This window comes from Phyllostomus discolor, chromosome 2 (assembly GCF_004126475.2).
Source record: "Phyllostomus discolor isolate MPI-MPIP mPhyDis1 chromosome 2, mPhyDis1.pri.v3, whole genome shotgun sequence".
Taxonomy (NCBI): Eukaryota; Metazoa; Chordata; class Mammalia; order Chiroptera; family Phyllostomidae; genus Phyllostomus; species Phyllostomus discolor.
Genome location: NC_040904.2, coordinates 112,284,027 through 112,310,068, shown reverse-complemented (window position 1 = coordinate 112,310,068; position 26,042 = coordinate 112,284,027). Strand labels below are relative to the sequence as shown.

Sequence of the window (26,042 nt, the reverse complement as noted above, 5' to 3'; positions counted from 1 at the left end):
GCCAACTTTTTATTAGGACACCAGTCATATTGGACCAGGGGCCCACCTTACGTGACTGAAGTAATTATATAGGCAATGATCCTGTTTGTCCCAAATGAGGTCACATGCCGAAGTGCTAGGGGTTAGGACTTAAAACTATCATTTTGGGAGGAAACACAGTTCAACCCATAACAATCTCTGGAGCTACCACTGGGTCTAGGTAACCATTGTCTACTCACCATTCTCGTTTCTCCAATTCATTCTCCACTCAGCATCCAGAATGAGCTTCTTCCACTCCAGCAAGCAGGTGAGGAGCGCCTAATTAGTTCTTTCAGATCCAGATGGAGAGAGTTAACATAGGATTTTTTTCCATTTGGGCATCTCAGGCTGAAACCAAGAGGAGAAGATGGGAACATAGTAACTCCTGAGAGAGCACTGTCAATGGATTACCGAGGGCAAGGTCATGGTACATATGAGGATGTTTCTAATAAGATCTGATGCTCATCCTTTTCCCCAGAGGAACTAAAGCAAAGCTGAACAGGTGTTTTGACTCCTAATGACCTCTGAGACTGGCCAAATGCCATCCTTTAAAGGGTGACGATTTAAAGACGTTATCTGACCTCTTTGCATGCACTTGCTGGTATTTTCTGTTAGAAAATATGACCAAGTAGAGAACTGGTGCACACTAAAGAAAAAGACCTACTACTCGTGTGGAATCAATACAGTATTCACCACAGCTTCTCCAGCCTCTCCCCCACCCCCTAAGTAGCTCAGACCTGCAAATTCATTGTTAGGCTGCCGGGAAAGGTTTAGAAAACCTTTAAGTCAAGCTTTGGTCATTCAAATGCTAATCCCCTTTTCAACTTGACACCTTTCCATCACCTCTATCTGTGTCATCTGTGCTCCAAAGACATCTGATCGTAGTACCTTCCTTTGACTTCTTACAAAGGCTCTGGAGGGGCTTCCTGAGGCACTTAGCATAGCTGTGGTGAGAAGTTTATGCAGAATAGTGTCTTTTCTCTCTAACTTGCATTTTTATGGCTTTTCCTCACAGTGGTCTAAACAACCCCCTCCCTCCTCATGTCACAATTGCATATCAGGCCATCAAGTCAAGCTAATGGAAGGCCAACTCCCGAGAAAGTAATTCAATTTATTAGAGAAGCATTCTTTTTCTGGGCAGAACCACAGAGAGCCAGCTTCAGGAACAAAGACGTGAACTTGCAGGTTACATTAGGGGCATGATGTACTATGGTTGTGTCCATATTGCCTCACCAGCTACAAGCTCTAGATGTTTGCAGTATGATCACTTATATATGTGTATATTTCTCTGTTTTCTTCTCATTCAGATACAGGTAGACCTTTCTTAGAGATGCACAGTGACATACCTGAAACGATATACATGACTGAAGGACGGGGGCTCGTCATTCCCTGCCGAGTCACGTCACCCAACATCACTGTCACTTTAAAAAAGGTAAAGTTGAGCGACGCTATTCTCAGAAGATTTTTACTGAAAATCAGCATAACGAATTTTTTGATATTTTATATCTGTAGAGTTCTTCTCTTATAGACACTTGGGCTCCCTGATGGGCTTTTAATAACATCCTTTTAGTATAAAGCATAAGAGCTAGAAGTTATACTTGTGCATGTATCTAAATGAATAAAATGATAATGTCTTAAGCATAAATCTATGTGAATAATGGAAGAACTAAAACCATGAAAGGTTTTGTATTTGCCACATATCCAAGTATTTGCCTGTGTGAGAAAGAGCAGTTCTTTCTGCTGCTTAGTGGTTCATCAGATTGTTGCTAAAGACAGAACTGCCGGGCGGGTGATTCTCCACGCTCCCGTCCTTGGTGGAGTTGGGGAGTTCCTGGTAACAAAAGGCTTTTCTCCTGCTGGGCATCCAAACTTAGCCTCTTAGGAGGGAAAAAAGGGAAAAGAATGTTATAAATGAGATGTTTCTTCCTATTATGTTGTAAATTGTGCGTGAAGAGAAGGAAAAGATTTAGGCTAGAATTTAATAAAAACAAAAGTTAGAGCTTTTGTACAGCCCTGCTAATTCACCAGCAATAGGAGTTCAGGAGTACACTAATACTAAGAATTGGATAAAAGCTCCTAAAATGAAAAACTACTGAATCCTGAGAACTCAGAGTTTTAAGAGGAAAAGTTAAGGCTGTCCCGCCACAAAGCAGCAACTCCGGATGTGTGTGGTGAGTGGTGGTGGTGATCAGTAGGAATTTAGAGTGATTTCCAGTAACACCTATGGATCCTGAGTACCGAAATGTGATGGGGGTGTCTCCCTGTCTTCTTCCTTTGCATTCACTCTTTCATATTGTTAATTTAAGTCCTCAATGCAGCCCATCAGAGACAGGTTTGGGTTTCTGTTACATCTGTGTATCATTGCCAGGAAATAAAAAAGCCTTGTATGTCCCAGTGGAAACAGCAGAGGAGTCTAACTTCTGCACAGAATGGAAGAAAAGCCTGAGGTTCCTGGGAACCCCATGTCCTGTCCACTCCTTCAGTGCTCCCGCCACCCTTCTGGAATTGTCCAGTTTGCATGGGAGGAAGCCCACTGTGGTGGCCCAGGCCTCCCCACGTGACTTCTTACCACATGACTTCTTACCACCCAACACTTACCTGCTGGGCAAACTGGCAAATTTCCTCACTTTCCTCATTTTGGAGATGGGAGAAATTACAGCAGTACCCACCTCACAGGATCGTTAGGAAGTGAGGGGATCTAGGGAAGGCACTAGAACAATGTCTTGTGCAAGGAGGGTCCTAATCAAGGATTAGTATTTTTATTACTTAATCTAGCAGTTTAATACTCACACTTGGTTATTATCGAGTCATGTTTTCAATAACATGGTGTTACTCCTCTTAGTGTGATATGTTAATTGCTATATGATGAATATGAAGCAAACCTTGGGGATATGAAACTTCTCTTTTTCAGGCAAGCCCCTTGCTTGTTCACCCTAATGCAGATTCATTGCAAGAAACATTCCCAAATTCTCGTGTGTAAACATTTTTTAAAGGCCTATAACAGAATGAGAAAGAGAGAGGGGATCAAGTTCTATTAAGGATTCTGGTTTGGCACACATATATTGAAAATGCCCTAACCTATAACATATGTAGGATGAACTGACATTAATGAAACATCTTTCCCTTAGTGGGCCTTATCTTCCAATTTGCTAGCGCCTCCCTCTCCTTTGCCAATACATGCTTCCTCAGAGCCGTTGCAGACAGGCCTCCCTGTCGGCACTTCTGCTAAGGTGTCCATCATCCACCTGTTTATGATGCAGGCACCACGGTCAGAGCTTTCGAGCCCTGTAGTCTTTTGCTATTTGAGCTCTTGTCAGCCAGAAATAAATTTACTTCTCAATGAAATCCTACTCAGAGCAATTATGGTTAGATTAGCATAACATAAACACTTTGGAGGAAATTTTACTGTTTTAAACTGTGCTGTGGAAGTCCATCAGCAAACCTGTCTTTCAGATTCAGCACATTCTTCTTTTCACATTGTTTTTATTTCTTTTTTTATGCTGTTACAGTTTTCCCAGTTCCCCCTCTCCTTTACCCCCCTACACCCTGTATCCCCCAACCCTCCAGCATCTACCCACCTTAGTTCATGTCCATGGGTTATACATATACGTTCTTTGAGTCCTCTGTTTCCTATACCATTTTTTACCTCTTCCTGTTTATTTAATGCCTACCAATTATGCTTCTTCTTCCCTGTACCTTTTTCCCACTATTCCTCCCTTCCCCCTTCCCACTGAAATCCCTCCATGAGATGTCCATTCCTCTGATTGTGTTCCTGTTCTAGTTTGCTTAGTTTTTGGTTTCCTTGTTTTTCTTTCTTTTATTTTTTTAGGTTCATTTGCTGATAGTTGGGAGTTTATTGTCATTTTACTATTCATATTTTTTATCTTCCTTTTCTTAGATAAGTCCCTTTAACTTTTCATATAATAAGGGCTTGGTAATGATGAACTCCTTTAACTTTACCTTCTCTGGGAAGCAATTTATCTGCCCTTCCATTCTAAATGATAGCTTTGCTGGATAGAGTAATCTTGGATGTAGGACCTTGCTTTTCATTACTTCATATACTTCTTTCCAGCCCCTTCTTGCCTGTAAGGTCTCTTTGGAGAAATCAGCTGACAGTCTGATGGGAACTCCTTTGTAGGTAACTCTTTCCTCCCCTCTTGCTGCTTTTAAGATTGTCTCTTTGTCTTTAATCTTGGGTAACTCAATGGTGATGTGCCTCTTTGTGTGTTCCTCTTAGGGTCCAATTTCTTTGGGACTCTCTGGGCTTCCTGGACTTCCTGGAAGTCTATTTTCTTTGCCAGATTGGGGAAAGAAAATATTTGTTCAAATAACTTTTCAATTCCTTGCTGTTGTTCTTCTCCCTCTGGCACCCCTGTGATTTGGATATTGGAATGTTTCAGGTTGTCCCAGAGATTCCTCAGTCTCTCTTCATTTTTTTTGAATTCTTGTTTCTTCATTCTGTTCTGGTTGGGTGTTTATTTCTTCCTTTTATTCCAAAAAGTTGCTTTGAGTCCTGGTTTCCTTCCTGTCACTGTCAGTTCCCTGAATATTTTGCTTTATTTTATTTTAGGTATCTTTCATTTGTTCTTTCATTTTTCGACCAAGCTCAGTCAGATCTGTGAGCATTTTGATTACCAGGACTTTAAATTCTCCATCAGATAGGTTGGCTATCTCCTCATTGCTTAGCTCTCTTTCTGGGGTTTTGCTCTGTTCTTTCGTTGTGGCCCTATTTCTTTGCCTGGGGCCCCTGATAAGTTGTAAGGGGGTGGGGCCTTTGCTGCAGGCAGGGCAAACTTCCTTGCTGTGCTGGGGCACTGCCTGTGGGGGAGGGTCCAGAGGGGGAGCAGCACAGTTTGCCTGCTTGTCTCTAGTGCACATTTCAATGAACTCTTGTGAGACTGGGAGTTTCTCCTACCATGGCAACTGCTGTAATCTACCTGTTTTCAAATATTTTTTAAGTGCCATGATTTCAATCCCTGACTTAAATTTTTCTGAATTTTTCCCTTAATAGTTTACACTAAATTAGAAGAGAAAGTTGTTTTTCCCCACTGAATGCAAAGCATTCCTAAGTTTACAGGTAGAATCCTGATTTTCTAAAACATGAAATATGCCCTTTGGTCTCTTTCAGTTTTTCATGAACAGGGTATAATTCATTACAACCTGAGTAACACTCAGGTAACATAGTCACATATCCACTTACACATTGTCACTGGGAGAGAGGCAGTGGTGACTTCTGGAATAGAAATTCAGCCCCAGAACCACAAATGCCAACCAGATTAGCTTCTTCAACAAGCAATGTAAACAAATGATAAATGGATAGAGTGATGTCAGGTGTACTTTTTAAAAGAATATAGAAAAGATTTTAAACTTCTTCATGCAGTTTGGCCTTTCTTTTATGGTCTCTGATGGTAAAGTAATCTGATTTTTTTCCTTTTCCAAGTCGGGACAAACACTAGTGGCAGTGGGCAGGTAGTGCATCTGAACCTGGACTGGCAGCCTGGAATCCAAGGGATTTGTCCCAGCCCCTCTGGGCAGCAATGACCCTTTATAATGTCCAGTTCCAAGGGACTGTTTACATTGTAGTCTTCAAAAATGAAGTCCTTGGGGTTTAGAGGAAGGCATAAGGGAGAGTCAGATCCTAGATTCTTTTCTTCTATTTGGACTTACTGTGCTTGGGAATACTTTGAGGATTGGAGAGAACTCCACCGCCCCAGTGCCTTTGCTCTCTGCACCTGTTGGCAGCTGTCTTCACTGTTGACAGCCTCAGCTTCAGTGGCTGAGGTGGGAAGGTGCTCCCCTCCAGAGGCAATTGGTACCCTCAGCCTTCTCAGAATGACAACCCAGAGAATGCTCTGAATCTTGGAGGATCTGGAATGATTTCTAGCCCTTTTAAGACTGCCACCTCTTTTGTGAATCATGCAAAATAGGAAGACAAGTTACAGTGTGTTAACAACTCCAAATAAAGACATTCATGAGGATCACCTGGCAGCCCCTTGGGGCAAATACTAATTTTCAGTTTCTCTATTGAGTATCAGGCCATCAGGCCAGTTTATTACAAAGGTTCCCAGAGGCCAAAGAGACACAGGCTCCCACCAGATGTCTGACATGACAACTTGGTCCATCCTAGGTGGGGGGCAGATTGTTGTTAAAGTAATTATTGTCAATTATCATGATTACTCTAATCTACCATAATAAATGTATATCTTGCTACATGCAAAGAAAACTAAAGAGCCACTTATAACAAACTAGATCTTTGTACTTGTGCTATTTTTATTTTAGGTGAGAGTTATGTTTTCACAAACTATTAGTGAAACTAATTGCCACAGTGTTAATATGATTTTGTTAAAGCATGTTTCTTCCTTTTCAGTTTCCACTTGATACTCTGATCCCTGATGGAAAAAGAATAACTTGGGACAGCAGGAAGGGCTTTATAATCGCAAATGCAACATACAAAGAAATAGGGCTTCTGACCTGCGAAACAACAGTCAACGGCCATTTGTACAAGACAAACTATCTCACATATCGACTAAGTAAGTGACATTCCAAAGGCGTGAACATAAAACAAAATACTCAAGGGTTTAACCTGCTTAATGAAACCATGATTTAAAAAAATACTATTTCTTATGCTTGTAGGCCATGTAATCTTCGATGTCCAAATGAGCACACCAAGCCCCATCAAGTTACTTAGAGGTCATACTCTCACCCTCAACTGTACTGCCACCACTGCCTTGAATACAAGAGTTCACATGACCTGGAGTTATCCTGGTAAAGTGAGTGACCAATTTTTCTATTTCTTCTATAAAATAGTATTTCTACTTTAATGAAATGCCACTGTGTTTTTGCAGTGGGAAAAACCAGAATGTTCTGAACTTCTGTGGCAGTGTGAGTCCATGAAGAAGCTTTGGGTTTGGTTCGGGTGCTTTCCTTGCTTAGCATTTCGTGAGTCTGATATACATAGATACAGTCTCTTGATGTCTGGAGGTTTCATTTTGAAGTAAACAGACTGGTATTTCTATTGCATGATTCTGGGTGGAAAAAGGGATTGTTTCATCCTTGGAAACCATTCTCCAGGATTTAGAGACGAGAGAAATTTATCACTAATGCCAGGCAAGAACTATCTTTTGTAACAGCAACAACAAGAAGTTGTTGTCAGCGCATTAATTTGAGATACTGGCAGACAGTCAGGCACCTGATTGGAGCATGTTTGGAAAAGATAATACGACCCAGCCATCCAGCGTTTCATTTGTTAAGTGACAAAGGAGCAATTCTGTCCCTCAGAAAAATAAGAATGAAGACTGACTTGGGTTCCCTTCTACATATTAAACATCCTTGCAAACAGTAATTAGTTTAAAACTGTGTAGATGAGGAACCTATGATAAACTGTTTGGAAATGTTTGACAGCGCACCTCTCCCCCTTCTCTTGTGTGTCAGTATGATTTATGTGACACATCCCAAGTACAGTCATCTGTTATGTCATTCCAATTGCCCAATCACCAAGTTCACTTATGATTAAATTATGTAGGACAGTTTCATGCATTAGCCTCAAGCTATTGTTCTTCATCAACATTTCTTGCCATGAAAATTGAATAACTTGGCAATGAAAAGGTGCAACAAGTGCCCTGTGGGACACATTAAGGACTCATCAGTCAAAGTACTTTCTAGAAAGTGGTATTGTTTCACTTAAATGGAAATGCTATGACTTGAGAAAATTAAATATTCTCAATCAATTAACTATTTTCAATAAGTACCAAGAGGGAAGGAACTTTCATCTTGTTAATGTTGCTACTCTTAAGTAAGAGTACAATAATACATCTACTAAAAGCCAATAACCTTCTAACGTGGTACTGTCCAATAGAACTTTCTGTGACAGAAATATTCTATATCACTGCTGCCTAGTATAGTAACCTCCAGACACATATAGCTAATGAGCACTTGGAATGTGGCTAGTGTGACTGAGGAAGAGAATTTTTAACTTTGTTTACTTTTAACTTAAATAGCCACATGTGGCTGGTGGCTACAGTACGGGATAACTCAGTTCTAAAACACAGGATCGGTTGTTTTCCAAGGCAGAAACAATATCAGTGTTACTCAAACTTGGAAAGGAAAGCATTCTCAAAGGGAGAAGGGGAAGTAGCACCTCTATAAGTTGCTGAAAGTCCCTTAGTCTGTTATTTTAGGGGACTGAGTATCTGATTTTTGATGGCGGAGATTGACATTTTCTCCTTGGCTACTGCTGAGAAGGAAGAACATGTCCTAAACGTGTGTCTGTCCCAAGAAGGCAACAATAGGACAGGTGGGCAGAAGTTATTAAACATGGTGCATAGGAGAGAAGTTCAAGACTTGAAGTTCTGGACAGTTTCCCGTCTTTTTTTCCCATGCCCCCTCATGAGGAAGAATGGACAGAAGGAAATAACATATTATGTGCTATAAAATATAATGCTTAAAAATAAAAATGAGGAAGGGACAATGAAAAGAAAAGGAAATGTGACTTCATCTTCTCAGACCTAGGAGTGGTCACTGTGGCCAGCTTACAGGGCAGACCCTCAGGCCTGCTCCAGGTCTTCCCAGAAGCAAATACAAGACAGCACCCCCAAGGTGGTGGCTAACCATGTCGACGGCTTTGCATGTCCCCACATCCATAGAGTGTGATTTAGCAGAAATTGGCAAGCATGGCTCAAATGGTGAAATAATGAAACTGGGACTGTTACACCTTAGTAGGTGTGGCCGGGACTCACTACCTTTTCCTTCAATTCAAGTAAGGAAGCAGAAGAAAGCTCACATGGTGATTTAGTAAGAGAAATACTGCCATTAAGCTGGATGTTAAAGAGGATTTTTGCCTGCATTTGTGTGTGAGGTGTGTGCCTAGAAAACATGTTACTGTTCAGAGAAATGTGTGTGCTGGAGAGAAGACTCTAGATGTCTGCTCCAAAGACTAGTTCTTCCTACTTTGGCTGGTGTCTCTGACAACTTCAGTGTCCATCTGACAAAAATCCTGCCAATCTGACTGGGTAGTGGTGAGGAATGGTTGAGACAATGTATGTGAAAGTACATCGGAAGAAGAGGAAGTGCTCAAAAATACCACCGTGGCACGTATTTGAAATGTCCAGACAGAGACGTAATTTTCAAACCTCTTGCTCCGGGTGGGTTTGCTTCTCAGCATCAAATGTTGCTCTCAGTAATAATCCATGAAGTGCTATCACTCTAATTGTGAACAATTACTACCTCTACATTTGTTATACATTTTCTTTCTAGAAAAATAAGAGTGCCTCTATAAGGCAACGATTTGACCACATCAATTCCCATGCCCATAATATATTCTACAGTGTTCTTACTATTAACCAAGTGCAGAGCAAAGACAAAGGCATTTATACCTGTAATGTGAAGAGTGGCCCATCCTTCAAATCTGTCAACACCTCAGTGCGTGTACATGGTAAGCAATTCTAGCTCTGTTTTATAGTCACTGTGGTCTTGGGGAGGGTGGGGGCGTTCAATAAACCAAGTAAACTTTCTTTTGGTCAAAGGAACACTGCACAAATGAAAGCAATGTTGTCCCTCTCCACCCCCTGCCAAAAAGCAAATCACATTAAGTGCTCTTTAAATTGAATACTTTAGAATTGAACAGAGAATCTTTTCCTTACAAATTTATTGTGGTTAATAATAACTCAGGTCATATTAAAATCTATATGAAATCCTTTATTTAGTGTTCCTTATAAACAAAATGGAAAAATAGAATCATTTTTACCCTTATTTTCAAGGGAAAATTTCGAAGGTATTACTCTGACTTAGAGAAATAAAAATATGCTGTGATAAATTATTTAGAATTAATGCTCTTTCATCACTGGTTTTACTCGCATGAAATCTTAATACTGTTGCTTAATTCCAAAGGGCAAATTCTGTTACGAAAATACTTAACCCTCCCTAGAAACCTCAAAAACCTTACTTATTCCTTTTCACTGTTGAAAAGAAAAACAGTGTGAGGTGCAAAAACCAGGGAACAATTCTGTCAATGCCTTTGATACTGTTTTGATGTTCTCCAGTTGATTTTTATATCGAGTTAGTTGTTTTATGGTGCCTGGAGCCACTTTCTCTCACCATACTCATTTGGCCTGAGAGATTTTAAGAAGTCTCTTTCTACTTTTTTGTTATTGTGCTGTAGACATGGTGCTTCAGTCTCTATTGGCCCACACTGCTTCTGTGCTTCTGGGACTTGCAACCGTTTAGTTTGAAGGTTTTTTACCAGTTAGGGCACTTTGAAATTATTTTACTCATTCATCACTGTTTGGACTCATTGATAATTCAGCTCTGTTTATTTACTCATTGGTTGCACCCTCCTTTAATGGCAGGGGGAATTGAGAGGTTTTCTATTTTTGTTTTAATATATCAATCACTTCTCCTTTCCAAGACAAAGCATTCATCACTGTGAATCATCAAAAACAGCAGGTGCTTGAAACTGTAGCTGGCAAGAAGTCTTACCGGCTGTCTATGCAAGTGAAGGCATTTCCCGCACCAGAAGTGGCATGGTAGGATCAAAATTATTTTCCTATGCTTTCATGATAAGCTTTGTAAATCTGAAGGTGCAGGAGCTCACTGGCTTGAATTCCTGAAGATAATCAAGATAAGTTCTCAGACAGCAGTGGAGAGCTAAGAACCACACTGAGTCTGGGCTGGGAGTGGAGTGGGCAGGACGGGCTGCAGGGAGGAGCAGCACTGTGTCAGGATGGAGTGGGGACTAGGGTGTTTGAGTGCTCATTGCAGTCTAGTCCTTCATGCACTCGGATGAAATTTCTGCATCTCTAAACCCTCCTATGATGTCAACATCCTCTGAATGGAACATGTTGGGCAATGACTAGGAAGCCTCCTGAAGAAATAACATGCTCTATTAACCCTGAAGAAGTGGCCCTTGTGACAAGGATAGTAATTCTTTTATTATCTGAAAATAATTCTTTTATATACAACTGGGATGAAAATTCCAGTCTTGTTGTAAAATTAAACAAACATTAATAGAGACAAGACTTAATTCAGTTGCAGGGATGGACAAATGCACCTACTTGAACTAATTGTGTGTTTGTCTTGGCTCAAAATTTACATATTCAGAAACCCCTTAAGCAGTTTTTTTATGCTTGCACAACACCTGATTTGAAACAATGTAATCCGTTTATAATCTGCAGTCATTTTTAAAGTGCTTTTGAATGCCAGTATCCTTGGCTCTAACTATTACATTTTAAACAAAGAGTTCAGCACAAAGCTGATTAGGAAAACAACCCATGTAATATAGAAGTGGTGCCATTTTAGAATCTCCTCGACCAGAGCTTACTTTGCTTTCGCTGTCATATGAGCCTTGTGCTTGCTTTCCATTTCCTCGAATAGTTAGTAGGTAATTAAACAGAAAATTAAATTTGTGCTAGGGCTCTTCATGCTATTGCAGTACAAGAGAGATTTTCAGGGGAATTTCATAATAGTGAAGTTTAATAGTGAATTCCCTATTAGCGTACATTATTCCTTAACTGGCATTTAATCTCTTCTGGAGGTATGTTCCCTCTTTCTCAGGCTGAGAGTATCCCCATCCATTAAACAGCACTAATTTCTATAGTCACTAAGTAGCAAGACCTAAACTAAAACAAAATATTAATCCATTTTTAAAAGTACTGACTTGTCATTTAAATGCTTTGGAACTGAGACCCATCAGTAATGGGAATTGGTTGCAGGACTGTGTAGTACATGCATGCATATGAAGTAATACCACTTGCAATATTATATACCTTTATACAGAACACAGTAAACTCCTAACAGAGTATAAATTGCTCATTTCAAAAACTGTGCAGTTTAATGAAATTTTACTATTTTAAAGTTAAAAGAGATCTTTGAGAAACTCTATAGAAAACTTGAGAAACTGAGGCTCACATGGACAAGTTAGGTGCACAGCATGCAGTGGCCCAGCCAGGCCCAGCACTCAGGCCTCCTGATCAATTCTCAGTACTGTAAGCAGCTGTGTGACATCTAGGCATCACTTCTATATTTGCAGTTAAAAACATTTTTTAAGTTTATACCTTTTGTTTGTGAGTTTTGTGCTTTAACTATTCTTCCTTGGGAAAAATCTCGATAATCTTGATTTCACTCATTTTTAAAAGGGACAACTGCTGTGACCATTTATATAGCTAATAAGAACTCCACATGAGATCACAATAGGAAAGTCTATTTTTATTTTTATCTGGAGAAGTGATCTAGTTGATCTGACTTACAATGGCCCTTCTGTTGCTGGTGGAGCCTCATGGAAAACTCTGGAAAACATCTCGGAGGGAATCAGCCAGTGCCTCTGGGTTACTGCTTAAGTCACAGTGGTGACCTGAACACCCAGGGGTGCATGGAACCATCACCTCTCTGTCTCCCTTCAGCTTACTCCTTCCTTTTTGCCAAGAATTATAAAGCATACCACAGTCTAAAAATCATTCCTGGCTGTACTGAAAAGTTAGTGTCTAAGTTTTTGTGAATGAATGCTGAGGATCAACATTTAAAGGCTTAAAAGGCATAAATTTGAGTTTATGAATGTAAGTGATAGTGTCAAAGTGATATCTGAGAGGCAGTGTGAAGTGACTTACTGATCATGTGCTTAACCACAGGCTAAAAGACGGGTTACCTGTGACGGAGAAATCAGCTCACTATTTGGTTCGTGGCTATTCGTTAATTATTAAAGATGTAGCTGCTGAAGATGCAGGGAATTACACAATTTTGCTGAGCATAAAGCAGTCTAATGTGGTTAAAAACCTCACGGCCACTCTACTCGTAAATGGTAAGTTTACTGTTCAGGCTTTCTCCTGATTCTGGTATAGGTAAAAATAATGAAAATTTATAAATCAAAAATCAGTATAACAATATCAGAGAAAACAATTTGTAAATAATTATTTTAAAAACCACTTATGTCTCATCATAAGTATTTCATGTCTACTTGTTATTTTCCATAAGTGATGTAGCTTTGCATCATTATAATCATACCTGCCATAGGATCAATTGTTAATGTTCTCCAAACATTTCTACTTTTTAAAAAGTTGGCATTATAATGACAGGTATGAGCACTTATTTGGTTTTTGTTCATGTGTGTTTCCCTAACATCAGAACCAGTGATAATGTGGTCCTTACTGCTGTGGCCCAGGAGCACAAGTCATTAGAACAGCTCCTGACTTCTGTCCTGTTCATCTTCTTTCCAGTGAAACCCCAGATTTACGAGAAAGCTGTGTCGTCGTTCCCAGAACCTATTCTCTACCCACTGGGCAGCAGACAAATCCTGACTTGTACCATTTACGGTATTCCTCAACCTACAATCAAGTGGCTCTGGCGTCCCTGTAACCATAACCATTCAAAAGCAAGGTAGGGAGGGACAGGTAGTTTCTTGAATAACTTTCAAGTACTTTTTGTCACCTGGTCTCAAGATTCTTTAATGAACACCAATGGGAGTTGGCAGAAGGGATGTGCAGTATGTTGGGGGCAAAGACTTTGCCTGCCTTGGGAAGAGGTAGGCAATATCTATTCTTCCCTACTCATTTCTGATTGATTTCTGGAGTTGGTGGCTTTAGGAGCTACCTGACAGGGACAGAATTAAGGTCACCCTGTGAGCCATCATTTAGATCTCAGGTTGAAGGCCAGTCTCTTGTTTTTCAGTTAAGCACCCCCAGGCTTTGGCTGTACTGCTGGTCTTCCTCTTTCTCATCTTCTAAACATTGGATATGATATGAGATCTTCCCAACACAGATGATCATGGGGCTTTCGGGGGCTTTGCTCATACTCCTCAATCTGTCCAAAAGGCACTTCTACCCATTTTCCATTTCCCAAGAAGTCCTTCTTTATCCTTCAAGGCTTGGCTCTTATGTTACCTCCTCAGAAGCTTCCTGACTGCCTCTCTCTGACCCTCCTCCCTCCCCTGTACAAAAAAGCACTTTGTGTAATCCACTTGGACGGGACCAGGTGTGTATACATGCGTCTGCTCTCCAGCTCTGAGCTGATGGAGAGCACCTCTGTGTCTTTAGGGCCCAGCATGGTGTGGGGCACAAAGCAGATGCTCGCTGTGTACTGGCAGATGGACACATCCCCACCCTCTGCTAACTGTGCAGTGTTCCCTTGCATCCTGCTGATGACCGAGTCCTGTTTGCTTTTTTCCATTTCTGTCTAGTGTAAAGGAATGGTACACTTGGTAGTTAATGGGAGCTAGTTTGACAAATAGGAATAGAATTGGTAGGTAAAACAATATTATTGAGTTGCTCAGGAATTGTCATTATGCCAAATATTTGCTTCATTCCTTTTAACTCCACATGCAGAGTGTTCAGGAGAATTGCTCTTAAAAATGTTAGCTTGATAAAAAGTAAACAAGATATAACTCTAGCATAAATGGATAGAAGTGGCTACTTGGTTTTCTAGCTTCGTCCTGCAATTTCAGCTCTTTCTTATTTTGTGTTTAAAGTATATTGTTCTGGCATTGAAAGTTACTGGTGAGTTATGGAATTTCTGAGAAGTAGCTGTTTTCATACACATCTGATTTCTCATCTGAAATATGGAGAACTTACAAACCTTAAATAACTTGTTTGCCACTTGGATATTTAACTCAAAAGAAAATGAGATATATGAGATTTTCTATTATTTTGCTAATTTGGAGGCAGGCATCCATATTTATAGATTCATCCTTTTTTAATAATAATGGGTATTTTCTTTTTAAAAAGATTTTATCTATTTTTAAACAAGTGAAGGGAGGGAGAAAGAGAGGCAGGGAAGCATCAATTTGTGGTTGCCTCTTGCGTGCCCCCTACTGGGGACCTGGCCAGAAAACCCAGGCATGTGCCCTGACTGGGAATCAAACTGGCAACCCTTTGGTTTGCAAACCAGTGCTCAGTGGACTGAGCCACACCATCCAGGGCTAGACTCATTCCTTTAAAGCCTAGATATTTGTGCTACCCTAACATATAAATAAAAATAACTAAATAATTTAAACTATTAAATTTGGGTAAAAGTTTAGAGTTGAATTTTTATAAAATAACATACACTTCTATAGATAGTTTAAATTTTTGTTTTGATCATAGAAAATCTAAAAATCTGTTCTATTCAGAATTATAACTAGTAATTGTGTTAGAAAATAATAATTATAAGTAATAGAATGTTGTATTATAAAGTTAGGTTTAAATAATGCTAATAAAATATAGTTTAGGGAATGAGGCCTGCTAAAATGAAACTTTGGAAACTTTAGCTCTCTTTTCCAATTTCTTTGTGGAAAATGGAATCCTTCTCCCATGTTATGGAATAATGTTGCCAAGGCACAAAAAGATGTCTTATTCCCCTTGGAATTCTCTCAGGACTCAGAGCAGTGCCTTAAATCCTCAATGTTTGTTGATCATTTGATTTATCCTTTGTTAAAGGCTTTTTTTTTTTTTTTGCTAATCACAGGGCATGCTTCATTTAAAAGAATATCTTGTTGCTTGAAATTATCAGTTGAAAATGTGCATGTTTATACAATGTTCTCATTTCTTTTAGTCAGTAGACTGATGGAGTAGCTTACCTGTGTCAAGCCCAGATGTGGTGGTTAAGTAGTATATTTAACTCAGAAGCATTTCAGAAAGATGTATGGGACCTTTGTGCACTAGCAAACAAATGGAATAATTCTATTTCACCCTGTCAGAGAGAAAAAAGCTAAAATTGACAGATCAATGAATCCCTCTTTAATTACTACAATGTTAAAAATATATCTTTATATAAATATATTTTATATACTTATATGAACACTTAGATTGCATTGTAAACAGGAATTTTAGTAACATTTGAATAAAGGGATATTCTATTGCATACATTTTTAAATCTTACTTATTTTGAGTTACATAGTAACATATTTGCATAGTGGTATCTGTAGGTGATCATCAAAAGCTATTTGGTGATTAATGTAACAGCAAGCCCTCAAATACTTGTTTCATTCAATGATGTTTCATTGTAAAATTGATGAGGGGGAAAAAACTCACTCCCAGCCAGGGTCTGTGTGGAGTTTGCCCGTTTTTCCCACATCTACGTGGGTTTTCTCTGGGCCCTCCAATTCCCTCCCTCTTCCCAAATCCCTCATGGATTTTGATGCTTTTCCGTTCTGCTATTTGTTTTGTTTCACCTCTTCCGAATCAACAAAATGTTTCCCTTTGAGGACTTTTTTCATCAGAGAAACAAAAAAAGTTGCTCAGGGTGAGATCTGGTGAATAGGGAGGGTGGGGCACAGGGTTCATGCTATTTTTGATCAAAAACTGCTGAACACCCAGCGCGGTGTGGACAAGTGTGCTCATAAATCACCCATCATGAAATGGGCAAACATGTTGAAAGAGTCTTCAAAAAAAATTCACTGAAGCTGAACGCAGCCTCTCCCAACAATGCCATCTGGTACACTGATACAGATGGGTTCCTAGAATACTCACCTAGTGGAGGAAGCCTGTACTACAAGGGGCTTACCCTCCAGTATATGATTCTGGGTTTATTTTGGGTCTCCCCTCATAGAATGGTAGTAAGAGTCTTATGTGGAAGTCTGTATTCTGGGGTACAGAACTGACTCTGTAATTATAATGCCAATAATAACCCATTGAGAAAAAAATGCAGCCACTCCTCAACCAGTAATGTTAACCCATATTTTCTTCAGGGTTAAACTGGCCTACCTTTGACACACAGATGAAGACATCACCTTCCTTTTCCTAGTTAGTCTGCACACCTTGCTTGCTTTATTTGGTCTTTTGCCAAGGAACCCTTTCAGAATGCAAAAAAAAATGTCATTGGATTCTTAATTCAAGGGATGTGGCAAGGGGGTAAAGTATTCTTTCTTGACTTTCTTAGCTAAAATGGTGGCTTTTCAAAGGGAAACCGGACAGCCATGGAATCTCAAGGTACTGTTTCCAAAACTCTAAAGTAGACCATCCCTGGAGTCTTAAATAATTACATACTTTAGAAGTTTAACAGAACACAATATTCCCTGACACACAATTTAAGGTCCCATTTCTGAAACGCTCTTCATCTGCCCCAGCAGTAGAGTCCCACTGGGACTCTAGAGGAAGCTCACCACTCCAGGACTAGGTGTGGTTTGCTGGAGTTTTGAGGGGTTAGATGAGTTGGGGGTGGCCTACAAACAGGGGAAGGGAGAGGCATCTAGAAACTATGAGATGGCCTTTCCTAATTGCATCTCTACTGTTTATGTCAGCAAATTGGCAAGGAAAAGAAGGCCTGAATCATTAGGGATGTGTCGGGGGAAGATCATTTGGGAGAAAAAGAGTTGTGTGCACCAGTGGGGTATGTAAAATTAACAGGACGAAGACAAAACAATTGTTCATGGTAGTTCATTAGAAATGTACTTAAGGACCCAAATTTAATTGACTACCAGCATGAATGGCTATTGTTTTTATGCTGAAACAGTTTTATGTCCCATATTCTATTTTCTGTTTACAGAGTAAAAGTTTTAACCATTTAAACATGAAAAAAGTCAACATTTCCTGGGGGATAACTGTATGTCAGATATCTGAGGGAAGCTGGAATTTGACAAGACCTCTTCTTTTGGAAATGTGGTTACATACCCCATGTTTTAATCTTTATTACGTTCCTCTTAACCCTGAACACAGTTGGTATCCAGGTGTCTCTTGACATATATTCTGTGCAGTGTGTATATGGGTAGGCAGACTCCAGCCAGGCATGCTGCAGGGCGTTTTACTTTGCCACATGCACAGCCTTGGATGAATCAGAATGGGGACTTTAAAGACCACGTGACCAGGGACCACTTTGGCAGGACTTTGAGCTTGAACAAAGAACCAAATAAATCTGGCCATCTTGTACAGAAGGCTTTCATCACAAGTCCAAAGTGAATGTTCACTTACTAATGAGAGAATTCTTGCTTTCTGTTACATAATTACTGGCTGAGGAGGTGCATGCTGCCCCGTGTGAGTGTTCAGACAACGGCCCTTATTAATATTTCATACAAAGTCCTGACAACTGAGCAGCAGTTCATTTGCCAAGTGCCTCTTTGCCACTTTTCTAGGCTTTGTGAGATTTTCATTTTTCCCAGTCTTCACAGCTATACAATGAGTCTGATGAGTAATTGTCTCTTATGAATTAACTGTCTCCTGTAATTGCTGTCAAACATTTCATTATGTGTTTAAATTAAACCAAATGGTTGAGTCATAGGAAGGCTATGCCGGGTGGTTTTTATAGGGAAGTTCTGAGCAAAATTCAATGGAGTTTCCCGGGACTAGGAATACCAGAAGGTAGTGACGCACAATTTGGGAAGATTCCTTAAGAAGACTGGCAGAATGTCTTGAAATTTCTTTGGCCACATTTACAGATTTTAAAAAATTGAATAGGCACTGTCACTACTGAATCTAGAAACTAACATCCTGATAATGAGATCCTTAGGTAGTACATAAATAGGACAAATCACATATAAAACACACACTAATTCTCAGAAATCTATATTTTAGTTCTATCTCCATTGATTTGGTAGACTGTTTCTTGGAATATGGACTGTAGTCTGTGGTTCTCATGTAACTTCGTTGTCCTTTTGGGTGAGGGGCAGAATCTGGTAGATTGAGAAGATGGAAAGTGTGTTGCAGATTTAAACTATGGGCCAGCTAGTGCCTTATAAATGAGCTTCAAATCATTAGATCCTGTTTCTTCACACTTTCTCTAAAAGCCTTGTAGGATATTTTGTTGCCTTAAATGCAATTGTCTACTTAATGATACTAGCTGTGATCAGTTCAATCAAGGAGCCCTTACTAAGGGTCTGTCAAAGCAGTGTTTGTCCTTTTACATACATTATCCCTAATCTGTACAGCAATTTTACACAATGGACATAATGCTCCATAAGGAAACTGAAGCTCAGAAAATTATTTCTCAGGTGTTTTCAGATCACAGAATAAAAGGAGCTAAGTGAGTTGGCATTTCAGAAGATTACTTTTCCTCAGTGTTCCACAGAACCCCTCAAAATCAGTCCCTGTGAGTTGCTACAGGAAGGAGCAGAAATCCTTGTGGGGACAGGTTTGAGGGAGCACTGGCCTAAACTATCGGTTTTAAGTCTTGTCACCAGTGATCCCACAGAATCCATTTGTTGAGTTAGAGCTGAACTGAGGGTGGGAGAGGAAAGGAGAAAAGCTTGCAGCAGTTGGGAGAATTTGACTCAAATCTCACAATTTCTTTGGGAACCACTGATGATCAGCTGGTTCAGGCCCCAGCCTACAGGTGGGCGTAGACCTTTTTGAGCAGGGATAAAGCCCAATGGGATGAGCAGAGCTGAATAAGGCCAACCTCAGGAGGGTAACGAGTCAAACAGTTAATCTGGTGCTTCTTCTCTGGCACTTCCCCCTAATACTGCTCTTTGTGACCTTCCCACCATGCAGGGGGATTTGATCTTTTGCAGTGAAGTTCCATTTCCTTATCTGTTGTTTGGGATTAATTTTTGGGATCAACATTCAGCAAGCACTCAGCTGTCAGTGGATGTTTAGGCAACAGATGTGGGAGATAATGACAGGAGATGAAGAAGGAAAAGTAAAAGAAAATGAAGAGGAAAACATAGGGTTTCTAGTTGACGAGTGTACAAAATGAGGAGAAGGCTACAAATTTCAGCCTTGGCGTTGCCTTGTGTAGTCACTTTGAATGCTGCTTCACTCAGAATTTAGGAGTTTTCATGATTTTTTGAAAAAAGCTTGTTTTATACATGAGAAAGTGAGGCTCAAAGATAAACAATTACCCGTCACCTCTCATCCAGTTAACGGCAAGCCCAGAACTAGATTCACGTCTCTGATGCCCTGTTTATTATTTTTCTTTATTATTATTTCCACAGTAACATTGTATTGACTTTCCGTGAGAGATGCTGATAGTCTGGTTTCAGTGGATGGCGGGTGGCGAGTGCTGCCGTTTAGAGGAAGCACCATGGAGGAAGCCAGATCTGGGTCCTAAAGCCGTGGGTGCACACAGGGACATTAGATGGAAAGGGAGAGGAACATAGATGTGACAGAGTGACATGGCACTAGGAATGAGTTGATGATTTGAAGAAGACACCGCTTGAAAAAGAATTTGGCTGGTTCACTGGATTTGGGTTTAGAGAAAAAAAAATAAAGTTGGAAAGTAAGTTTGGAAGTGACATGGAATTTCTTCAGTGGGGGCTGAGTAGTTGAGCCTGTCAGTCGTTCTACTTCAGATCATGTTCTCTGGCTAGTGCCTGTTTATCACAGGCCCAACCTGTCATTCCCATAGATCGATGGGCTTTTACAAACTCGTTGGTGGTCTTTTCCTATGGAACATCTTAAGCATGTCATGTGCATTGTATCTCTGAAACTCTGCCTTCCGTGTGTGAAGATCAAGATCTTGGAATCCAAGAACTTGAATTTGTGCTCAGTCTTTTAGAAAAGTTATGTGTGTACATATTATCCCACTTTCTTTGGCCTTTAATGGTCCACCTGCCTTGTCCTCATCATTGAAAATTATGTAAGATGATTGCTTATTGCCACCTTATTGAGAAATCCTTGCTTGCGTGAAAAAGTCTTTGGTTAAGTAAGGTGAGGAAGAGGAAAATGGGTAGAGACTATACAGAGCCAAATGGAAGGTTGTGGCTCAGAAGACTATGTGGCTTAGGATTTCTTTTATTTTTAAGTATTTTTTATTGATTATGCTGTTACAGTTTTCCCAATTTTTCTCCCTTTATCCCCTCTCCACCCTGCTCCCCCAACCCTCCAGCATTCCCCCTACTTAGTTCACATCCATGGATTGTACATATAAGTTCTTTGAGTCCTCTGTTTCCTATACCATTTTTTATCTTTCCCCTTCTATTTAATGCCTACCAATTATTCTTCTTCCCTGTACCTTTTCCCCCATTCCTCTCTTCCCCCTCCCCACCTAAATCCCTCCATGTGATGTCTATTCCTCTGATTCTGTTCCTATTCTAGTTGTTTGCTTAGTTTTGTTTTTGTTGCTTTTTTCCCTTTTAGATTCATTTGTTGATGGTTGGGAGTTTGTTGTCATTTTACTGTTCATGTTTTTTATCTTCTTTTTCTTAGATAAGTCCCTTTAACATTTCATATAATAATGGCTTGGTGATGATGAACTCCTTTAACTTGACCTTATCTGGAAATGACTTTATCTGCCCTTTCATTCTAAATGATAGCTTTGCTAGATAGAGTAATCTTGGGTATAGGTCCTTGCCTTTCATGACTTCATATACTTCTTTCCAGCCCCTTCTTGCCTGCAAGGTCTTTTTTGAGAAATCAGCAGATAGCCTTATGGGAACTCCTTTGTAGGTAACTCTCTCCTTTCCCCTTGCTTTTTTTAGGATTTTCTATTTATTTTTAATCTTGGGTAACTTAATGATGATGTGCCTTGGTGTGTTCCTCTTTGGGTCCACCTTCTTTGGGACTCTCTGGGCATCCTGGACTTCCCGAAAGTCTATTTCCTTCACAAGATTGGGGAAGTTTTCCTTCATTATTTGTTTAAATAAGTTTTCAATTTCTTGCTCTTGTTCTTCTCCTTCTGGCACCCCTATAATTCAGATCCTGGAGCATTTCAGGGTATCCAAGAAGCTTGTAAGACTCTCTTCACTTTTTTGAATTCTTGTTTCTTCATTATGTTCTAGTTGGATGTTTATTTTTTTCCTTTTACTCCAAAAAGTTACTTTGAGTCCTGGTTTCCATCCTGTCACTGTTGGTACCCTGAATATTTTGCTTTATTTTATTTTGGGTATCCTTCATTTTTTTTTTCATTTTTTGACAAAGTTCAATCAGATCTGTGAGCATTTTGATTACCAGGGCTTTAAACTCTTCATCAGATAGGTTGTCTATGTCCTCATCATTTAGTTTTGTTTCTGTTCTTTCAGAAACAACAGAGATTTTGCTCTGTTCTTTCATTTGGGCCATATGTTTTTGTCTCAACACACCTGAGAAGTTGTGAGGGGACAGGGCCTTAGGAATTCACTGGGCAACACTCTTTGCTGCGCTGTGGTGCTGCCTGTGCGGGAGGCTCCAGAAAGGGAATGGTGCAGCTCGCCTGCTTGCCTCTAGCGCACTTTCCTTCAGACTCTTGTGTGAGACTGGGAGTTTCTCCCAATGTAGCAACTGCCGTATTAACTCTGAGTCTCATTTTCCCCTAAGTCAGCCCCACCTGCACAACCAGCCCCGCCCCCAGCTCCTCAAACTCACTGTGGTTCTTCTCCGCTGGCCGGTGGCATGGTCCACTGCCTTACTGGTCTGGTTGTTCTGATTGATTTTTTCTTTAATTCCTTGGTTGTCAGAGTTCCATGCAGTCTGATTTTCTGGTGCTTCTGGTTGTTTATTGATTTTAGGTTGGCCATTATCCTCCTTTTGGTTGTGCGATGAAGCGAAGGGCTTCTACCTCTGCCTCCATCTCGACTGGAACTCCTTTTTTTTTTCCTTTATAGCTGAAAGTTGTTAAGCACTTATCTATAGGATCTTAAGTGATTAATATGTGCTTTGTATGTATTATCTCATTGAGTTACCACAGAACTTCTGTGAGGCAGGTAGGTACTGTGATTATTACCATCTTCTGGATGGGGCACAGAGAGTTCCTGGTTGACGTGCTGGGACTATGAATGAGTGGCCTTCAAGCACATCATCTGCCAGGCACTTCATTCATCGTTACTAGGACTAGTCCCATAACAACTACTTAGACATTAAAATGAGTAATTTTTGGTCAAAAGCTCATGATAAGGAGGCAAATATGTCTTGAGATGCCTATGCTATGACATGAAGAGCCAATTTTAAAAGTGTTAGGATGCAGAAAGGCAACAGAGTCTAGAGTTCAAGGACATGGGCTCTGGAGTCTGAATCCTGGCTCTGGCACCTACTGCCACCTACCTAAACAGCGGTGTGTTTATGTGCAAAATAAACCTCCTCTCTGGGTCTGAGTTTTCTGATCTTTATAATAGAGATAGCAGTGACATTGTAAGGTTGGTTGGGGGAATTAAATGAGATACTGTATTATAAGAAGTCTTTAGCTTAGTGGCTGGCACATCGCAAGTATTAAGTTTGTTTGCCATAAGTTGTTCAGTGCTTTTAGGTTGTTCTGCCAACCACTGCAAAGCAACTTCCCTCCGAGGGGGCATCACACATACTAAGTATCCTATGAAAGCTGATGATGATCTGACAAAATGAGCTGTGCTGTTAGGTTAATGTTCGCCCTGGAAACAGGCTTGCGTTTCTGGAGTGGTCTTCTGACTGTGGTGATTTACTCCAAGGAAATTAAGATGGGACCAGCAATAGTAGAATTTTCTGATTGTTTAGGAGGTTAGAGGAGTTATAATGTCCTGGATATACTCACATATGTGAATTCTACCTCAGCTCTCCAAACACTCATCGACCCAAGTCTTGTCCAGCCTGTGGCATGAGGACTCCAGACATTCACTTGCTTGTGCTCAGTTATATTCTGACACTTTTCCCATGCATTTGACTTATCTCTTCAATAAGGAGATATGTTCCCTTATAACAGAAGGAGCTATCAATAAATCTTGTACTTCTCTTAAAGGACATGATTTTACTTCTTAAATGGAATATGTGTATAAATTATTTAACTAATACGGTGCTAGTCATTATGAGCCAATGTTCTTGCCGACCCTTGAAGAAAGGGGAAGACTATTGCTGGTTAGTGTTCTATTAAATCAGAAGATGCTTCTCCACATGTCAGCATCCTCGCCTAAGCTGAAATTGTCAGATGTTGATACTGCTGTGACAAATTTATCCAGCCCCAGTCAGATCCCTTGTCTTCATTAATACTCTTCATTGTGACTGGAAAGGCACTGATGGAGATGACATTGTGCTTAGTTGAGGTGGTATGTGTGAGGTCATTTGAGGGTTAGTAATGCCCCTTTTTTCCAGCACATTCAAGATAAGTGATGGATGTGGGGTTGACACCTGATGTGAGGTTGAGTTCATATCCAGTCAGGCCATTTTCAGGACTTACCCTTCTCAGGCAGTCACCTGAGCAAGAGGCGCGTGCTCTTGTACACTGGTCACCAGATGGTTGGCTAGGCCCTGAGGTTACTATAAAGATGAGCAAGACGCAGCCCCTGCTCTTTAGTAGCTCTTCTCCAGTCAGACGATAAAATCTCAGCTACCATGAATGACCTGTCCACTGTGTGCCAGGCACCGTGCTAAGCTTGTTACACAAATTAACTCATTTAGTATTACAGCAATGTGTGCAGATGCAAAAGGGTCTTCTTTAACTTATTTCCCTTCTGTTTGCTTTTTAACTTCATAATAAATCTAGCAAGACAGGGTAACAGAGGTAGCTTCTTTTTAGTTGGCCATGTTAACAGTATGTCCATTCCCACAGGACTTGAGATGATTCACACACAGACAAAAAAAATTACAATAAATAATTGAGCAAACCTGGATGAAAGGAGAAAATGGAGTTAAGAGTTGTGGGGTATGGAGATATGGCCCCCAAGCTTTACTTTGTAAGTTTTCCAGAGAAAAAGAGAAATAAAATAGACATTTTCAAGAATAAGGGGCCCATGAGTGAAAAACAAATCGAGAGAAGTACAACCTTACAGAGGACTGACAGCTGAGAAAAATGATTTCTCATCTCCTGTTGGGTGGAGTGTATCTGACAAACTCCTCAACCACATTTCCACAAGAGGGAAGGTCACAGGACTGGGAATGATAACGCCCCTCAGTGGTGACCAGTGAGTAACACCAAAGCAGAACTTACTCAAAGTGATTTTGTGGGCTGATACCATCCAATGATTTCATAACTATTCAAGGATTGAAACTTCTGAGCAGTTTTCTATGACTTTGATTCTCAGAGCCGGGCTTTTGCTATCCAGAGTTACATAACTAGAAAGTTATAAAACCATGATTTGAATTCAGGTCTGGCTAGGTCTAGAATCTATGGTCCTTAGGATACATTGTGACTTCCCACCCCCACCCCACCTCTATGCTTTCTGAATGTTTCAGTGTCAACTGCTATTAATAAGTAATGTATTCTCTTCCTTTTCATGAGAACAAACTGTTAACAATGTTGAAATATTCTTCACTGAGTGGGTGTAGTTAATACCTTAAGGCTCCTTGCATGTGTCAGAGTAAGAGCTATTTGTAGCCACTCCTAACATTTCCCTAAAGATTCCTTTTTACTAAGTCACTCTCCCTCAGCTGACCAGTCTTTCACTAAGAAGAAAAGTGAATGAACAGAGTAGGTGTGCTCTTTGAGACCCATATCTGGTTGTAACCAAGCAAGTATCCACCCTTTTAGCCTCCCAGTCACCTCGGTGGAGGACGGAAAGGCTGCCTCGGTCCTGGCCCGGATTCCGTAGAGAGACTGAGAGTCGGAGGTCCGGGGATTGCTGGAGCTCTCAGGGGAAACAAGCAGGAGAGAAGAGGAGGGAGAGCGAGACTGGGAACACGGGCCTTGTCCTGAGTGTGAATGGACCACGAGGCCCTTGAGAGCAGGAAGCAGGGCAGGCCAAGACGCTCACGGAAAAGCTCTTATCTAAACAGAGGTGGCCAAGACTCTGGATCACCTCCACCATTGTCTGAGGAGCTGTCCCAAAGCCTTCAATCCCTGAAAAGTCTTCTCTACTCTGCCCTCTCCCCTCTCCATTCAGATGAGAAGTACTTTTCAGTATGGGCTCCAAGGCGTCACAAGGTCTCTCACTGCGCAAGAAAGCCACTCCTCCAGAATCCCCTCGGCCTGACCCCGTGGCCACCCTGAAGGCCCAGGCCCTTTTCCTGGAGCTGAAGGAGCAGGAACCATTCTGTCTAAACACTCCTTCCAATTCTACGCCTTTTTCTGCCAGCATCCTTTCCCCTACATTGTTTTATTTGTTTTAAGAGAATGTGAGAGGAGGGGAAAAGATAGTGTTTGCAGCTCCTATTAATCTGATGGCTCAGACACACTATCACTGATGTTTTGACACAACACCCTCTGTGGCAGAGGAAAGTTTACATCAGGCGCTCTGCAGGGGCGCTGCCGTCGTGGGGAACCAGCCCTGGCGTGGCCTCTGGCAGACTGCCAGGTGGTCTTTTCTTTTCTTTCCTTTC

At 40.6% G+C, this 26,042-nt stretch overlaps 1 protein-coding gene across 2 annotated transcripts in view; it reads left to right on the top strand.

Annotated features, from left to right (window-relative positions):
* Positions 1 to 26,042, top strand: part of FLT1 (fms related receptor tyrosine kinase 1) — a 188,294-nt gene that overhangs the window by 49,938 nt on the left and 112,314 nt on the right. For both annotated transcript variants that reach the window (XM_036018359.1, XM_036018360.1), the window contains exons 5-11: positions 1,326 to 1,450; positions 6,386 to 6,548; positions 6,652 to 6,788; positions 9,271 to 9,448; positions 10,421 to 10,538; positions 12,636 to 12,805; positions 13,221 to 13,380. In XM_036018359.1, the coding sequence (XP_035874252.1) occupies positions 1,326 to 1,450; positions 6,386 to 6,548; positions 6,652 to 6,788; positions 9,271 to 9,448; positions 10,421 to 10,538; positions 12,636 to 12,805; positions 13,221 to 13,380 (1,051 nt within the window). The remainder of the gene's footprint in view (positions 1 to 1,325; positions 1,451 to 6,385; positions 6,549 to 6,651; positions 6,789 to 9,270; positions 9,449 to 10,420; positions 10,539 to 12,635; positions 12,806 to 13,220; positions 13,381 to 26,042) is intronic.